This window comes from Pezoporus flaviventris, unplaced genomic scaffold (assembly GCF_033815535.1).
Source record: "Pezoporus flaviventris isolate CSIRO_AGI_PZ_B2104156 unplaced genomic scaffold, CSIRO_AGI_Pfla_v1 ptg000081l, whole genome shotgun sequence".
Classification (NCBI taxonomy): Eukaryota; Metazoa; Chordata; class Aves; order Psittaciformes; family Psittacidae; genus Pezoporus; species Pezoporus flaviventris.
In genome coordinates this window covers 3,902,201-3,921,628 of record NW_026892629.1, presented here as the reverse complement: position 1 = coordinate 3,921,628, position 19,428 = coordinate 3,902,201, and the positions used below count along the sequence as shown (strand labels likewise).

The window sequence follows — 19,428 nt, the reverse complement described above, 5'->3', positions numbered from 1 at the left end:
GTTTATCCAAGCTCGTCAGTTGAGAGCAACATACTTTTAAGTTATTTTCATCTGAATCCTCAGGGTAAAAGTAAGTGCACAGAATCTCTTACATATGGTAAGAACAGTTTTTCCATTTGCTCTTTGGTTTCATAATGTCAAACTCAGTTTTGAATTTTTTGTCAGTATAGATGGTGCTGTATAGAAGGATGACTTTTATTAGCCTCCGTAACATGTCTTTTGTTGCCTCTTGTAAAAGAACACAGTAAACATCTCAGTCTTTCTGTTTAATTTGACAGTATTGGAGACTCAGGGGCACAGTAACTAATTCTGACTCTGCAGTGTGGTTTCAGTGGACATTCATTTTGAAATTATTGCAAAAATAGTATGCTTCATATTCTTTAGTGTCCAAGACAATGTATAGCAGGGTTGGTTTGGTTTTGTTTGTTTTTTTTTGCATAAAACAACAGCTTTGCAAGACCAAAGTCAGCTGTAAATTGAATCTGGCAGCTCCAGGTTTACAAGGCTCTATTCTGTCTTTCTGCCTTTAACAAATTCTGATTTGTATGATTTTTCCATTTTTATTCAGTGTCATAATTTTTTTTTTTTTTTATTTATTTTTTTCCCCCTCCTTCAGTGGGATGTAACTGTGAGAGACAAGTCATACAGCTTGCTCTCTCTCTCTCTCTCCTCTTTGCAACTGTGAGAAGTGCATGAGCTGGGTTAGCCAAATGTACGGTGTCTTCTGAGTATGGAGGCGCAGGTGTTCAAATACGGGAACTGAGCCAAAAAAAAAACAAACAAAACTTTTTGCAATATCATGCAATTTGAGAAAGTTGTGAATTGGTGTGTGCTGACAGAAGATACATGATTTGAGAAAATTCCCATTTGAAGTAAATGACTGTTGTCTCCCAGAGGTGCGTTTACTTTTTCTTGTTAGGCCTGCTTGGCTGACCAGTACCATACTAATGCACTGCAAAGATTTAATGAAGGTCATGTAGCTAATAAATGCAAGGAAGTAACTGTGAAGAGTGCGGTGCTGCTTGCTTCTTCATGCGTAGAGCACTCTTTCTATATATAAAGTATTTGTACAAGTAGGAATTTGTACTTTAAAATTTGTGCCAGAATACAGTTATGTGTTTGAAAATCAGTGGATGCCTGACTCTGACTGGGCATATAAATACCTTGAGTATAAATACCATTAAATCTTTTTTTGCTTTGGATTTTTGATTCAGTGGGAGTTCTGCCATGGGTGTCAGGGAGACAGGATTTCATCTTGACCTGTTTTTTTTCCTGTTCAGCTTTGCAAAACAACCTTCTGTGACAGCTCTAGGAAAAAGGAAATTCATTGCAAAGTTAGGAGAATATTTGTATATTTTATACAATATAGTATTGAAGTAAGCCAATAGCAATTCTTTTCCTTCAGTCTCCCAATCTGAAAAACTGATTGTGTTTTTTTGCTAAAATCAGCAACATCCTTAAAGACTTTGAATGCTGCAAGCTGTGGAAAAGCAAGGTAATATTGCTAGATAAACAATAGAACATTTTTCATACGTGTCTTACATCGTTATGTAAGTTATAGTTAGCTTTGCTATCAAGCTTGTTCAGGTTAGGGGTTTATACTATGTCTTTTGTGTTGAAGTAAAATATGCAGGAGGATGTATGTAATGTTACTTAGTATGAAGAGAAAAAACGGCCCGAAAGTATAAGCAAGCACCACCAAACATTGCAAAATACATTTCCACTTACTTTGAAAGAAAAAAGAAGGATGACTATTGAATAGTACTATAATGCACAGTAGTTTAGGGCAACTGTCATAAATGGGGACCGAATTTGTTTTCTGATTTTATTTTCCTCTGGACAAGCGGGCTTAGTGTCCATTTTTTTCAGGTTGTGAGCTCTGTTGTGTCTGGACAGTTATTTCTTCAAATTTGGCTTATTTTCTAGTTGTATAAAACTCTTCATCTACATTGTGGTTAGATTGCATTAAGTTATTCCCTGTTGTGCACAGCTGGAAGCTATTCTGTGCTGCAACATTTTGTTTTGTTTTGTCCCAGTTTTTTCTCCCCACTGTGTTCCCACAGCTTAGCATAGCTCCGCGCTGCAGCAGACAAGTCTCTTTTCCCAATGACACTTCTTAGAACATTTGCAATTGACATATTCTCTTTTGTCTTTTTAGTACAAATTCAGTGGCAAACAGCTCTGCTTGACTGCACGAACATTTCAAAGTACTTTATAGACTAGGAAGACTGGCTTGAAAAGTTAGACACATTTAAGCAGGCTGTTTTATTTGCTTCTTTGAAGAGACTAGGGATATTCTGAGAAGATTGAAGGAAATATACAGTGTCAAATATGGTCCGTTTAGAAAAGAAAAGAGAAATATGCAGGTCTTAACAGAGCTTTCTTTGATGGAAAAAACATTGTCTCAGTTCTAATGCTTTAATAAGAGTCAAAGAAATCCCAGAGTTGGTAAACCAAATTTTGTCTTCTATCTTGGAAGTATTTTAAAAATACTATTAAAAACAGCATTTTTTTTGTTTTTTTTTTTAGTAAACGTTTTGCATATATATGCAGGGACTGCAATTATTTATATGAATTTTACCCTCAGTAAAATGGGGCGCTGATCTGATCACTGTGTAATCACAATGTATACATTGATAGTAAAAGCAAAATATCATGTGCCGACCATTGTCTTTCAAGAAGAAAGTTTGCAGAGCTTTCTGTCAGTATCTTTGCAGTGGTCTTTCTCCTTCCAGTTTTCTTCTGTTTCCCATTCTCCTCCACTCAAAGTTCCTTCCTTCATCTCCATGCAAAGATCTCTGCTGCTGTCTTCCATCTTTCATCACTAATTGGTGGTTCTTTGTTTCTCAGTCAGGATGGCTGCTGCTTCCTCTCTGCAGTAGCAGAAGCCTAACAGAGGTTGTAATTTTGGTCTTGATTCTTTGCTTGTGATTCCTGCATCTGTTGTAATACTGGAGCATCCTTCTAGTGAGATACCTCTCGCCAGTTACTCTGTAAATGTAGGATGCTGATGTCTTTAAAACAGTATTTGCAATTCTCCATGAGTTATATGAAAGGAAGGAAAGAAAATGTGTCAGAACTGGTAAATGATAGGAAGACTAATGTACAAGATAATTATTTTGTTTGCATTCTTGTCTGTTTTCAGTACCCCTCCTTTGCTATAGCTACTCCTTGACATAGTTTAAAAGTAGGTTACCCCAGTGACTATGCCCACTTCATAATGAACCTGTAATCACCATTCGGCAGCTGGAGATATAGTTAATATCTTTGATTTCCCACTAGAATCCCTCCATCCTCTCTCAGCTAGGGAAATCAACTAGGTCTTGCAGTATGCCCTGAAGGTCAATCAAATAGCGCTATTTGGGAGGAGAGTGAGAATGAGATTGAATTCAACAGCTGCCAGGCTTTATGAAAATATCTTGTACCTGCTACTTGTATAGTTCATGTGCTTCTGCTGATCTTAACTATTGCAATAAAGCATGTGGAAAATCTGTCAGTTTGGCAGAGAAGGAGGTGATAGGGCATGACAAAATAGGGCAGGGTGCCAGGCATCAGACTGGTGGATTTTATTCTACTGATACTCATCGAGCTTATGTGAGCTGCAGGTTGGTGAGGAAACTATAAAATACATAAAAAAGCACATGTAAAGCTAGGCTGTTATTTTCCTTTATGCAATTACATTAGGAAAGCATAAGGAAATTAATCAGGTAATACTGCTTTGCAGAAAACTGCAAGGAAGTCACCACCGTTCTGATGATCTGTGGAATAAGTAGCCATTAATTTTGGCTACTTGTGATTTCTATGGGTGCAAAGTATTGATGGAAATTGGTGCAGAGGACAATGGCTGGTGAAAAAAACCCAATATTGGCAAAAATATTAGCAACACCACACAAAATTAAGATGAGTTGTGTTTCATTTTTGGGTGGACCTTGATGTTGGGCTGTATATGTTACCAGCCTTCATCAAAAACAACTACAGGTGTGTATTAGAGCCAGTATTGAATAAAAATGTGAAAGAAGAGAAAAAGTACAGTGATGCTTCTCTAGATAAAGCACTGCAACAGCCAGTGATTTAGGTTTATTCTGAACTGACAGCTGAACACCAAGCCCTTCATGTTTAACAGCCTCAGATGAATCCCTATTCTATGTATTAATCTGATTGACTTTTAATCTGTTCCTGCTTTTGGAATAAAAACATTTTATTATAGAATTTCTTCATGTATTCTAGAATTTAATTTCTATCATAATGAAAGGCAGTTCCATTTATAACCAGTCAGTCCAGAAAATTTCTGTATGATAAGTTGACTCAGCACCCCCAGCTTCTGGGAGAAAGGAAGCTAAACTTACTGTGTTCACTTCCAAATGTTCTCTTACTAAACTTATTTGTGATTTTATATACAGTTATGTCATTTTATACATCTCCCAATCAGTTATTTTCCCAGTAGAAGAATCATAGCTTATTAACGTCCACATTCAGAAGCTGATCCACAGCTGTGATGTTATCACACTTTTTTAAATCTTTTTCAGATCTAGCATGTCCTTTGGAGATGAGAGATAAGGAATATCATACAGTATTTGAGTTGTCATTAGAGATGGATTTATGCAATAATGTCATGACATTTTGGTTTTATACCTTGTGCTAATATTTTCATTGAAATATCCATAATAACTCTCTCAGGGGTGGTCATATTTTCCCCCTGAGTATTAGCTCCGTTCCTTGATTTCATCTGCCATTTTACTGCCTAGATGCACTGTACTGTGAAATTTTTCTACCACTCTTTGCAGTCTGTCCTTATTTTGATTATCCTAAGTAATTTCTATAAGCAATAAACTGTCACCATGCTTTTTATACTGTTTTCTAGGTTACGCATGTAACCGTTGAACAAAACAGGATTCAGCAAAGATTGCAGTGATTTTTCAGTATTACTCTCTGTTTTCCTTTTTTCCTTTTTTTTATTGTTATTTCATGAGAGGTTCATTCCCTCATGTGGCATGATAGCTGAGTTTCTTTAATGGCCTTTGCAGAATCTTGTCAAAATCTCTTAATATAAATATGTTGAACTCAGTGAATTGCACGTATATGCTTGCCACCATCTACAAAGAACTTTAGAATTGATAAGGGATGACTTGTGAGGCCTTCATAAAAAAACACTGATTCCAAGTATCCACTATTTTTGTCTTCAAGGTAGATATTCAGACCTGCTTTGATCCAGGAACTGTTTAGAAACCTAATAAAGTAGTTAGCACACCCTAGTTGATTAGTACAGTGTAAAACTTGAGTACATGAGAGTTTGTATGCAAAAGTCAGCTATTCCTGCTGATACGCTGCTTTTCATTTTACCAGGGTTTTTTCAAGACTGTTTCTGTTGACAATATGTACTACACTTATCATCACTAATTCTGTAGTGACTTGAGCAGCTTGCTTGGTTACCCCTATATGGTAAACTGCTTTAAAGAATTTGGGTAGTTTCTGTGTTACTTTCCTTCATAGTTTAATCACCTGTCAACACTGAACAACATCTTTATCAGGCTTCCATGCTCTAAAAGCTCCGCAGAATACATTCCGTGCTTAAAAAACAAATTGGAAAGCAGCAAGATGACCATGCCCTTTTCAAAGATGAGAATCTGAGGCTATGTTTTTCTCTTCATGCAACAAAGTCTGTTGAAACCAGAAATTGAACCCAAGCTGCTAAAACAACCACCTAATAACAAGTCAGTCTTTTCTACCTGTTTCCTCCATGCAATTACTAGATTTTTTTTTTTACAGGTAGAAACAAAAGCTGATGTGATTTTTGCTAGTGACACAAAGGAGGGAAAAGATTGATATAGCTGGCAGTTGAAGGCAGTAAAATTTATCTGCTTGCACTTGAACAGAGATAATGTGTTTCTGACTCAGGGGTATTTTACCTAGTTGTTGTGCTGGAGCAAATGATTACTAAAGGTATTTGACAATAAAGAAAGAAGAATTTTCTGTAATTATAGCAGAACATGCTTTTGGAAGTATTTGATAGGAGAAGGCCTGTAGAATTCAAGGTATGATTAATAACCAAATAAACTTTATCATTTAGTGAGAAATTTAATTTTAAGAGGCACAAAACTGGTACACCAGTTTTAAAATCTGTATGATTATCATAATGAAAAATAAGGCAAAATTCTCTAAAAAATGAACTGTAGTTCTTGAGCGTTCTTGCGCTTTTCTTGGGGATTTATAATTGTATAGATGTGAATAGGGTAAACAGAGTATGCTAGCATCATGAATATTCACATTTTTATTTCATATTCAAAAGGCCTAACTAAAGGGTTTGAGACAGTGGTGTCATCTTCTGTATTGCTAGAATCTCGTACCTATGAAAGTATTGTATATATTAATTACTCGGAAGCAACATGAATAGTATTGCTTCCTCCATTACAATGGGCTTGCATATCAAATATTCTTTAAAAGCAGAGCCTTATTTTGGTCTGTAAAAGGCAGTATCATAGAACCATGGGGTATCTCAAATAGGAAGTGACCCATAAGGACTGTTGAGCCCCACTCCCTCCTCTTTGCAGACAAACATTATTCATTAATAATGAATATTAAAGAACATATTAATGAACATATAAAGAACATTAATAATAAACATTAAAGAAAAAGTTCAAATATGTAGCAATTAATTATTATTTTTAACTTGTGAAAATTCCAGGGCTTGGGAATTCAATACCAACCATGAAGTACAGAATGCAGTGCAGGAGCACTTTGTGCATCTTTTGATCTCTGCCTGTCAGACCAATCCCATGAGCCTGTGAGGAATGCAATGTGATGTACTTCTCTCTGAGGTTCTGGTCTCTTCTGTGAAACACTCAACACTTCTTTTGGTGCCTGTGTTTGTACTGATTATGGGCAAGGCTGTTTTCATAGTTTTTGCCTTAAGCTGTATTAGAGGTTATCTGAAGGTGAAATTATGTTCTAATTGATGAGTTCCTTAGGTACTTTTAATTTACTTATGTCTCTTACATTTAAAATTTAAGTTAAAACTTAGAACAATGGTATAATTTGTACATTGACATTTAACATGTAATAAGTTTGTAGCTGTGTAAATCTGTAGGCTTTTTTGCTGCTCTTTTAATCTGTTCCACTGTCTTTTGAAGGACTTTTTTTCCTGATGCCATGTATTACAGTTCCTTACATATAGGATAATTCTGTCCTTTTTATGAGGTTCACTTTTGAGGGAATTAAATACTTAATGCCAAACCAAATGCCAGACTCTCTGTTAAGACTAAATGATTACTGGCTTTTACACTATTAACTTTGTACAGTCTAAAAAGAGAATAATGAGGCTGTAAGTCAACATAGGAAGAAGTTCCACAGCTATTAGTTCGTCTATTCTGCTAATGCTTACACAGATTTTTACCACGGGCACCCACTGCAGAAGACAGCAAATATCACTGAATGCACTGAATAAAAATACAAGAACAACTGTATACATTTTAAAATATGATGAAAATGAGCTATAATCTACCCAGAAGAAGCAAGCAACATGATCAATAAAATCTCAACTATTGACAGTACAAATTGGACAGGAGAGTAATGAATTGGTTCCCTTGCTCAGGCAGTGTGTTTAACATGGTTTTAAAGTGAGCGTGAGAGTCACTAACTCACATCAGAGGACAGCTGTACCATGACGCTAAGCTTGGCAATTAAATGATATACAGGTTAATTGCAGAGACAAGCAGAAGACTGGAGTTAAAGGACTGAAGGAAGTTAGTTGAATAGAGTTGTCCATCTATGGAGGATGAAAAAGAATGTCATTATAAAGGGAAGCTTTATCGGTATACAATAATTTCAAATTTTCAGTTTTGATTTAGCCTTATTTTAAAGTTCTAATAGTACAAGAGTATTAGAAGCTGAATGAATTGCAGAAGAGTGGGCCAGTGGAAATTGTCATCAAATAAATTTGAGATGACTCCAAAACATACCTCAGATTTTTATGTTGTTGTTTTAGTTTAACCTGCAGCCATGTCAAACTACACTTTTGAAGACAGAAAATGGATTGATTTAACATGAGGGGTTAATGTATACATTCAGACACATCACATCAGTTTGTTTTCATGGATCAATTTTGTCACATCTCAAAGGTTTTGATCAGTATTTAGTAGGAAGGAGAGTAACCCACCTTAATGATTGTTCTTCATAGGGTTTATAATCTTTATATCTTACTGCTACATAGAACTCGGTTCAGCAGTGCGCTCAGACGTGCTTAAGTGCCATGCTGAATGAGAATTATAATGCATCACTCAGCATGTGCATTTGAAAAAAATTACAGTAACACCATAAAAAAATATTATATATATTATCCTCTTTTGAGAACAGGGATACTACACATAGCAGATGTTGTTCATGTTGCTGCATGAATTACTCAGTTCCTCTGATGGCAAGGGTGACCATGAGATCCTAAGCAGAATAGTAATATAGTATGATACAAGTGATGCACTCTGTGAAGGAAAAGCTTTCCCATAGAGATGTAAGCGGAAAAGAAGAGTAATTAAGACTTTTCAAAGGTATTTTGCTGTCATAGTTTAAGCCCAGCAGTTAACTCAGAACCACACAGCCGCTTGCTCACTCCTGGCCTTTTTTCCTCCTGCTGCTCCCAGAGGGCTGGGGAGGAGAATCAAAAGAATGTAACTCCCACGGGTTGAGATAAGAACAGTCCAGTAACTAAGGTATAACACAAACCACTACCGATACCACCAATAATAATAATGATAAGGGAAATAACAAGGGAAGAGAATACAATCGCTCACCACCCGCCGACCAATACCCAGCCTGACCGGAGCAGTGATCTAGCCCTTCTGGGTAACTGCCCCCAGTTTATATAGTGGGCATGATGTGCTGTGGTATAGAATACCCCTTTGGTTAGTTTGGGTCAGGTGTCCTGTCTCTGCTTCCTTCCGGCTTCCCCTACTCCTTGGCAGAGCATGAGACTGAGAAAGTCCTTGGTCAGAGTAAACATTACTGATCAGCAGATAAAACATTGGTGTTATCAGCGCTGTTCTCAGGCTGAAAGTCAAAAACACAGCACTGCACCAGCTACTAAGAAGCAGAGAAATGACTGCTACTGCTGAACCCAGGACACGCAATGTTTCATTGCCCAGTTGGGTAGAAACACAAGGTTTTATTATGAAAAAAGGTATTTTATGATGCTTTGTGTTTTTCCATCCTTTAACTTGTCCTTTGACACCCTGCTTTTGTTCAAGATGTAACCAGAATGTACCAAACTGAATTTTAGAAGGGAATGTTGAGGAAACCATAACAGCTTTATTCTGATATCTGAATTCTGGATTCAAAACCAAAGTTGTTGGTGCTTTTCTGTGCTTCATTACTTCCATAGTTATTGAAAATTAAGCTTTTTGCTTTAATGACATAACAGGTGTTATTGCCTTGCTAAATTCACCTTGCTTTTGCCTTGTTTGTGATTTCATTTTATTTTGTTTGTAGGATTGTTTCCTGCAGTGCTGAATCTGGCTACTAATGCTCTCATCACAACCAATGCTACCTGCGGAGAAAAGGGTCGTGAAATGTACTGCAAACTTGTTGAACATGTACCTGGACAGCCTGCAAGGCACCCTCAGTGCCGGATTTGTGATCAGAGGAGCAGGGTTCCACATCGTAAGTGTGCCATTTAAATTTTGTTCCTTTAAAACGGTTTTGTTTCAAAGGTTGTTCATACTCAGCAAAAAAAACCCTGTAGGTCATGAGCCTGATTACTATGAAATTACTGTCTCTTTAAACTAGGTTATCCATTGCTTCCATTGGTAGTTTAAAATCTGTATTTGTTATGTATGTCCCTCAAACTGAACTTTCTAATTCAAAGTGGAGCACCTAAATTCAGACTTAGGAAAATTAAGTATCTACAGCTGTTGTTGAGTTCACTTGATATGTACTAGCCATGAATAAAATCTAGATGATTTTTACCTGCATACCTACATGTGGAATTTGAACATTTTGCCAAGTCTAAGCAACATCTGAAATTCCAGTTTAGGGCCAGCTCCAGTTTTGTTTTATTGTGTTCTGGAATATTTTTCATTTGATGTTAATTCAGTTTCACTAAGCCAGCAAAAAGAACAGAAGATAATGGAGCACTGCTTAGTTTAATTGCTTAGGTTTTCAAATTAAAATTGATCTTTCCTAATACTGCTTTCTTAAAGACTACTTGTCTTTAAGACAGGTATTACTCAAAGTCACAAGTTTCCCTCCTGCCTCCTTCTCAAGGTCTAGTGATGACTTTAACACCTCATTCTCTGATTGCAAAGCAGCATATTCTTCACCAGAATCTGTTTGGAAGCAGAGGCATCTGTAGCTTCTTTCTGTGCACAAGTTAAACAGGCTCCTAACACTGCACAAATGACCTTTACCTTTTCCCCCTTTAACTTTCTGTTTACCCTGACACTGCTTAATACATTCAACCACTTTCTCTTCGTCTTTCCAGAACTGTTGAGCCCATTCCTTCCCAGCCTGGGAAGTGGCACATTTATTTTTTTGCAGCAATTTATCCATGGCAATCCTGCCAACTATGCCAATTTAATGTCACATGAAAGAAGGGGAGATTTTCTTGACCCCTACTATTTGGTCTGCCCATCAGTGCCCCAGGAAAGGCGAGACCCTTGTGTCTGACCAGTCTGTCAGCATCCTGTTATAGGGACCCTTCACTGAACAGTCCTGTTGGATCAGAGTGCAATTTGACTGACTTGGTCAGGGAATCGTTCATCAAAAGACCCCCCTTCACAGGGTCTTCCCAGTTTGTTTGAACATGTTACCTGCTGCCAGAAACTGCTAGTGCCCACGAAGGACTAGCACTGTTTATGGAATAACAGTCTCTATTAATATAAAATTGTGACAAACTAAGGTTCATGGCTGCTGGTGATAGGGACTGTCTGCAAAAACATGCTTGAAGTGATACACAACCAAACTATAATCACTATATAATAGCTAGCATTAATTATTTAGTGTGCGTGAGATAAAGTTCTTACCCAATAGGTGTCCCTGTGGGGGAGAAGACAGGTTCAGCTTGACTGCAGAAGTTACAATGGAGTCTTTCCTGTTTCTCGCCTCCTCTCATTCACTTTTATACTTTTCTTTACTCAGGTGGAGCTTGAGTGACTGTTAGTCATACATTTTTTTATTGATTGGTGTAAAATTCTCTCGCTTCTCATCTAAAGATACAGCTGATAGCGCATGCTTGGTGAGGGGTAGTTGTACCTTGGAGGCAGGTAACTTTGGGATGGAGTTTATAATTAGTATTATAATGAGATTATAATAGCATGGATCAGCGAAGGAAAGTGGTTTCTCCACAGCTGTTTGCTCAGCAATACACATATTCTCTTATATTTTCCATTTGGCAGCTGCTATGTGGCTTATTAGCTGTATGTTACCATGAAGTTCCCAATCCTGCAGGGAGTACAACAGAGCCTGGCCGTGGTGTCTCCATTCTGCTCCACCCTCCATTGCTCTTCTAGGGTAGCCAGTTGTGTTGCCTGAGGAACCATGGTGGAGTATACCAAGTGAAAGTGGCAACTGTATTTTACCCTAAAAAGGTTTCTACAACCTTTAGGCCCCAGTTTTCCCTGAATTTCCCTCCCAACAGTGATTTTCCCATACTACCCAGCAGCAAAACCAGTTTTCAAGTATAAATGTTTTATCATCTGCTTCAGAGATGATAAATAGCTTCTAGCTATTATAGCTGGGAAGACTAGAATTGAGAAAATTCCTTAGTCAAGTATTATAAGTTTAATTTCATGTGACCTTGCAGTGAAAGACATGAACAGCATTAACATTGTTATATTTTTGTGAGTATATTGGCAGATGGTAGAGGATGTAGAGACTTAAGACAGCTTTTAATAGAATAGATAAAATGTTGGAAAAAGCAGAGCCACGGAAGCATGGAGACAATTTTTCTTTTTTTCCCAGTTCTTTCCCTCTAAAACCTACCTCAGATATATTTAAACCTCTTGATAAAGCACATTTAAGCATGTGGTGAAAACAAGGAGGAAAAAAACCTAAATCTATCTGCCAATTCTAGACTAAATTCCAGGGCCACTCTTCCTAGTGTTATTTTACTTATTAGAAAGTCTTTTCCTAATATCTAATCTACATCTTCCTTGCAAAAATTCATGTAACCTTTTTCCTAACTTCAGTCAATGCAATGAATAGATTATTCCCATTTTCTTTAGAAAAGTGTTCTACTTAATTGAGGATTGATGGTATTACTCTATCTAGCTTCTACACTAAACTACTACTATCTTTTTTCATAGAATCACTGAATGGTTTGGTTATAAAGGACCTTAAAGATCACCTAGTTCCAACCCTCCTTTCATGGTCAGGGACACCTTCCACTAGACCAGGTTGCTCCAAGCCCTGTCCAACCTGGCCTTGAAGACGTAAAGGGATACGGCAGCCACAGCTTCTCTGGGCAACCTGTGGCAGTGCCTCACCACCCACATAGTAAAGAATTTCTTTGTAATGTCTAACCTAAATTTACGCTCTTTCAGTTTAAAGCCATTGCCTCGTGTCCTTGTAAAAAGTCCCTCTCAGCTTTCTTGTAGGTTCCGTTTAGGTCCTGGAAGCTGGAAGCTGCTCTAAGGTCCTGTCGTGGTTTAAGACCAGCCGATAACTCAGAACCACGCAGCCATTCTCTCGCCCCCTACCTTCTTTCCTGCCCACTTTTCCCCATTCAGAGGGATGAGGAGGAGAATCGAAAGAATGTAAGTCCCACAGGTTGAGATAAGAGCAGTCCAGTAACTCAGGTACCATACAAAATTACTACTAGTACCACCAATAATAATAATGATAAGGGAAATAACAAGGGGAGAGAATATAAAACAAGAAGGGGAAAGGAAAGGAAAAATCCCAATAAACACAGGTGGTGCACAATACAATTGCTCACAACCCACCGACTGATACCCAACCCGACCTGAGCAGTGACCTGGGCCTTCCGGGTAACTCCCCCCAGTTTATATACTTTGTGTGTGTAATACCACCTTGGCTAGTTTGGGTCATGTGTCCTGTCTCTACTCCCTCCCAGCTTCTTGTGCCCCTCCTTGCTGGCAGAGCGTGAGCCTGAGAAGTCCAGAGTAAGTGCTACTTAGCAGCAACTAAAATATCGATGTGTTATCAGCGCTGTTCTCAGACTAAACACAGCACTGCACTAGCTACTAGGAAGGAGAAAAAATAACTGTTACAGCTGAAACCAGGACAGGTCTCCCCTGAGCCTTTCTCTTCTCCAGGCTGAACAAGCCCAACTCCTTCAGCTTGTCTTTACAGGAGATGTGCTCCAGCCCTCTGATCACCTTTGTGGCCCTCCTATGAACTTGTTCCAACACATCCATGACTTTCCTATGGTGATGACTCCAGAGCTGAGCTCAATGCTGCAGGTGGGGTCTCACGAGAGTGGAGTAGAGGGGGAGAATCACCTCCCTCGACCTGCTGGAAATGTTCCTTTTGAAGCAGTTCAGGATACAGCTGGCTTTCTGGGCTGCAAGCCTGTTCATTACTCTAATAGGCTGCATTTTCTGGAACTCTTAACTCTGCAAATTGCAGTTTTCTGAATTCTGTCTAGGCGTTTTCATCTTTATTAAAATTCACCTGGGCTCTTACCAGGACTGCATAGAGATCCAGGTATGGATGAACAGAATGAACAGAGTATATTCCTGTTTGCATGCTTTTCTTAAGTACTTCCCATTTTTAGACACTACTGAGAGGTATACAGCTAGTAGTCTTTTATAATCCCCAGATGCTTTCCTCATAAATGGTTACCTATCCATTTCCTCCCAATGTTGTATTTGTGAAGCTAATTATAATTGCATCAGTATAGACTACTTCATTTGTCTGAACACAATTTCAACCTTTTTTTTTTTTTTCCCCAAGATAGTTTTCCAAGTTTCAACTTTGTCTTTAATTGTAGTAAATGCCATCTTCTGAGAAAAGGTGATGAAACTTTGTAGCAATGTAAGCATTAAAATATGTTATACTGTAATAGTGTGTCCCACTCAGAGAAGACTTTTGCTCAGTTTTTGGGATGATTCTGACTGGCAGAAACGCTCTACAATAGATTTTTTCCGTTTTTTATAGATGGGCATTTAGAGATGCATGCACAACATACAATTTTTTTCTATATCAGATTTGTTTATTTCAAGCTGCAAACCTAAGCAAGAGCTGGATTGCTTTGTTCCCATGTCCTGCCTGTGATATCAGATACTGTACACTAATGTATGTGTATATACACAGACATACGTTTGTATATATCTGTATAAAACTGATCTGAATGATTTATATCTGTTTTCCCTCAGTCCAACCCTCTTAAAAACTTGAATCTGCCCAGCTTCATAATGACTGGTCTTTTGTTGCCAACCACATCTCATTTTAAGGTTTTTAAATGTTCATTTGGCAGAAGGAAGTCCCTTATTTAAACAGGGATGGCTCATTCATAGGAGAACCATGTAATATAACCAGACTTTAAATGATCCCCCTGGAATGTGCAAGTCTGGAGTGCATCCCCTTAATTACTGTAGTAGAAAATGAACACAAATTCCCTGGTTAATCACATGTGAGCCCAAATTAAAGAGCACAGTTTGGACTCACTCTGTAAGGTTTCCCTGTTGCCATCCATCAGGGAGATTGGTCCTTAACTGCATTTGCAATCCAGTCCTTTTTCACAAATATTGCGTTATTTTCCCCTTCCCTTTTAAATAGGCAGAACATGCAAGCAATTAATTAGTTTTTTCAAATTAATTATGATTAAGCTTTCATAATGGTGATTACAATTATTTGTTTATTCATCTCCCAACCCTCCTTCTCATGATTTACCTTTATATCAATTTCACCTGAAGAGATTTACATAAAAATTTCCAATTAGACAGCTTCTGTCACAATCACTGAGGAGCTCTGAGTTTGATTTACAGATGATTTTTGCTAGCACTCATTTAGAGCCAAGGTTTGTGAAAATGACCAGAGCTGTGGGAACTAATAACATTTAAAACATGGGTGTGTTTTGCTTTATATTTTATAAAAATAAAGCTACTAATAACATCACTTTTAGCAGTGATGGTGCCCACTAATGTCACTGAATAATCCAATATTTAAATGATTTTTTTGCATTTTCATTTTTGAGGGCTTATGCCTTCCCTCAGTCCCACAAAGCACTTTAATTGTATCTTTAAATATGTTCAGACATTCTGGCCTTCCTTAATGAGCTAGGAATCCTGTCCTCAACAGGTGGTTAATGTAGCAAAAAAACCCAGAGACACAAAGGCTGTCAATCTGGCTGGTGGATTTAAGTAACAATTAAAATAACAAGTAAGTTAATCAGTTCATAAATTAACTGTTTGCAGTTCTAGGACTAGCTAGTAATGAAGGTTATTCCAGTTTTATATCAAGAAACATTGTCAGTTTAGAAAGCCATCCTTAAGGAGAAAGACTGGATTTTTCCTATTTTGTTATGTTCTTGCAGACAGAACTTGCATCGAAGAAATCTACAGTATTTGAATTTCCTTTGGTTTATTTCCTCATAATGTACAGAGTTACTCTAGGCAACAAGGGACTTCAAAATATAGATCCTTGTACCTTTTAAAATTGAGGTTATGTTATTCTTCATATTATACAGGAGAGAAACACAAATTAACCATGAAAAGTAACCTGGAAATGTTGAGTGCGATTTTCTTCGTCTAAATAACATTAACTACTGTGTAAGCAAATTTCAATAATTTAGGAGATCTTAAAATCTAGGAAGAATTCAATTATCTAAATAAGTTCTTATCCTGATTATTTGGAATTAATCTGGGACACTGCAGCAAAGTAAATGTAGACCTGAAAAGTGGATCTTGGACTTAGGTATGGATTTTAACCAATGCAACCTCCTTTATATGCATGTGAGTCAGACAATTTTCCAGTTGCGAAATATAGTCTATAATGATTTCTGAATCATTTCCTCTGTAGTGATTTCTGAATTATTTCCTGAGTTATTTTGATGTCCTTAGGAATGTCTTAGAAATGCAAGTACCAGTATTACTTTATCTCTGCTTTCCTTGCACACCATATGTCAGATTCCTGATTTGTTATTTCTGTTGCAACATTTAATGACTACAGTGTTTGAAACTTAAGGCTCCAGGAAGTGTTCACTTGATTTAGATGCCTACATTTTTTTTACAATCAGGAGAACCTCCAACTGCAATTACATACTCTACATCACCTTCTTGTGATCTTAACCAAAATGAAACAACTAACATTAGATTAGTGTTTCAGTAATAAGCATGATTGTGTCCCAAGATTAAAATAAAAATTAATTTCATGGGGTTTATTTTAAAATGCTGCCTCATTAGTTCTGCTATTGTATTCTAGATTTTAGATATAAAAACATCTAAATCTTCTTTTAATTTTGAAATATATTAACGCATTTCTGCTGTTTTAACAGAGCGACATCCGATAACAAATGCAATTGATGGCAAGAACACTTGGTGGCAAAGCCCTAGTATCCAGAATGGAATTGAATATCATTATGTGACCATTACATTGGACCTCCAACAGGTAGACTTCTGTTTGTTTGTTTCTGCAAAGGCTTTCTTACTTGCACAGTAAATCACCTGGATTCTTTTCCTCTTTGCTTTGTGTTTCTGTTACGTTATGAAGACACACTTAGCTTCTCTTATAACATTCTGTTGTTTATACAGATAATTCTGACCCAGTCATTGTAATATAATGTACCAAATAAAAAATTTTTTTTCACATACATTTTTATGAAGTCATGTTTGAAAGTCTTTTAAATATAACATTTTCAGTATTTTTTTCATGATAACTCCTGGTTTGGCTCTTTAAAAACAGTTGAAAGATAGCTTCAGGGAAAAATTAGTATCAGTAAAAGTTTGTGTTCAGAATACTCTTTCTTGTTTCAGTAACAAAGTGCTATACACTTAAATACACAAAAAATACTAAAAATACTTAAATACACTAAAAATAGTTCATCTATGTAAGGGATACACGTGCACATCATAAGTTATTTTGAGGCACCCTTCTTGAGTGAAGAGAGTTTGGCTATCAAAGTCCTTAAATAAATTGCCTTTTGTTAGTGGAATCTTGCTTGACAGATGTAGCTATGCAGAATTCAGTTATTTGATGCTTATGAAAATGCTACATAAATTCCAGGTATGTAAACAAGAGGATTTGAAGGTAGATGGAAAATAATTTTATTAGTATTATGCTGGGATAAATACAGAACAGTGATCTGGTACACAATTTCTTCATCATGCTATTTACCTTCATTGTTTTGGTATTCAATTAAGTAGGTAACAATTTAATTCTTCCCTATCTCCCTTAAAATCTTCTCTGATTTGAGGCTGGTTTATATTTGTCTGCAACTTGAATCAGACCAGAAAACAGAATGATAAAATTATTTAGTTTGGATCTTTAAGATCATCAAGCTCAACTGTAAACCTAACACTGCCAAGTGTATCCTTCACTCATGTCCTTAAGCACCACATCTACATGTCTTTTAAATACCTCTAGGAATGGTGACTCAACCACTTCTCTGGGCAGCCTGTTCCAGTGCCTGACAACCCCTTCAGTGAAGAAACTTTTCTAATATCCAATTTAAACCTCCCCTGGCACAGCTTGAGATTATTTCCTGTTACCTGGGAGAAGAGACTGACACCCACCTCGCTACAACCTCCTTTCAGGTAGTTGTAGAGAGCAGTAAGGTCTCCTCCGAGCCTTTTTTTCTCCAGACTAAACCCCCCAGGTCCCTCAACCATTTCTCATAAGTTTTGTACTCCAGACCTTTCACCAGCTTTGTTGTCCTTCTCTGGACCTGCTCCAGCACCTCGATATCTGTCTTGTAGTGAGAGGCCCAGAACTGAACACAGGACTCGAGGTGCTGCCTCATCAGTGGCAAGTACAGGGGGATGATTACTGCCCTGGCCCTGCTGGCCACACTGTTTCTGGTACAAGCCAGGATGCTGTTGGCCTTGTTGGCCTATTGGATGCACTGCTTGCTCATATTCAGCTGTTGTTGACCAACACCCTCAGGTGTTTTCCCACTGGGCAGCTTTCCAGTCACTCTTCCACAAGCCTGTAGCGTTGCATGAGGTTGTTGTGACCCAAGTGCAGGCCATGGCACTTTGACTTGTTGAATCCCATACAATTGGCCTTGGCCCTTCCTACCCTCAACCAGATCAACACTCCCATCCAACTTGCTGTTGTCCGCAGACTTACTGAGGGTGCACTCTATCCTGTCATCCAGATTGTTCATAAAAATATTAAAGAGAACTGGCCCCAGTACTGAGCCCTGCAAAACACCACTTGTGACTGCCTGCCAACTGGGTTTAGCTTCATTCACCACTACTCTTTTGGCCCATCCATCTGGCCAGTTTTTACCCAGTGAAGAGTATACCCATCGAAGACATGAACAGCCAGTTTCTTCAGGTGAATGCCGTGGGAAACAGTATTATAATCTGTTTTCCAGGTGTTAAGAAAAAAGGGAAGATCCTTTCTCTGGCTCATGGGTTAGATATTACCCTTCCCAGCTCCCTCTTTCTCTGTGATCTCTTCATTGAGATGAGTTCCCTGTTTCAGTTTATTATTATTGGTTTATTAAATTCACTTGAACCTGCCTGACCTTATCTTCCTACTTTCTCATTTAGCTGTACTTAAAGCAGACAAGGGCTAATTCTCAACTAAAGAGGCTTGTACTTTATTTCTTATAAAAACTCTGTCATACAAATGATCTGATGGTAAAAATTCTTGTAAGTCTCTTGATTATGTGACTGTGAAGTACTTGGAACACAGTAGTCTTTATTTCTGGAGGAGCCTTTGAATCCTGGAAGAACTGTTAGTATTCTGGCTTTGGAACCCTCATTGTTACTGGCAGAAACAATCCTATCTCTGTGTCTTTGGCCTTATGTATGCAAAAGTACTCATCATGCATTTCTTTCAATCAGCAGAGCTAATAAGGAACTTCAAGCTAAGTCCCGTGCATTAGAAAGTTTTTTAGTGAGGAGAGAGGTTTAAATGTTTTTTAAACTTTCAGAGTAATTAACTGGTTTGCCTTTGCAGCATGGGATTGTGTGTTTTGTTGGCTATGATCTGTTAATAAGTGAACAGCTCTCAGGCATTAGAACTAAATAACCATCCTTGATTTTCATCAACCTAGTGATTTTACCTGTGTAGTTGTTTAGGTCAGGTCTGCAAAATCTAGGGCTTTACAACTTCTAATGTATCAGTATCTAGATTGTCATAAAAAAATAAGCAAATTTATGTACTTATGAAAGTTTAGGATTTTCTAATATACTAAAAGCTAGCAGCTACAGGGTGAGTGACTATATTGAAGAAAAAGTATAGGTTGTTCTAATTTATTTAAAAGTGTTTCTTTAAGTTGACAGTGGTCCGAGAATACTGCACTGTGTTGTG

The 19,428-nt window shown here is 37.6% G+C and overlaps 1 protein-coding gene across 6 annotated transcripts in view; it reads left to right on the top strand.

Moving 5' to 3' along the window:
* LAMA2 (laminin subunit alpha 2) overlaps positions 1-19,428 on the top strand; it is a 368,512-nt gene that overhangs the window by 79,652 nt on the left and 269,432 nt on the right. For all 6 annotated transcript variants that reach the window (XM_061474973.1, XM_061474970.1, XM_061474968.1 and 3 more), the window contains exons 2-3: positions 9,475-9,645; positions 16,442-16,554. In XM_061474973.1, coding sequence (XP_061330957.1) covers positions 9,475-9,645; positions 16,442-16,554 — 284 coding nt within the window. The remainder of the gene's footprint in view (positions 1-9,474; positions 9,646-16,441; positions 16,555-19,428) is intronic.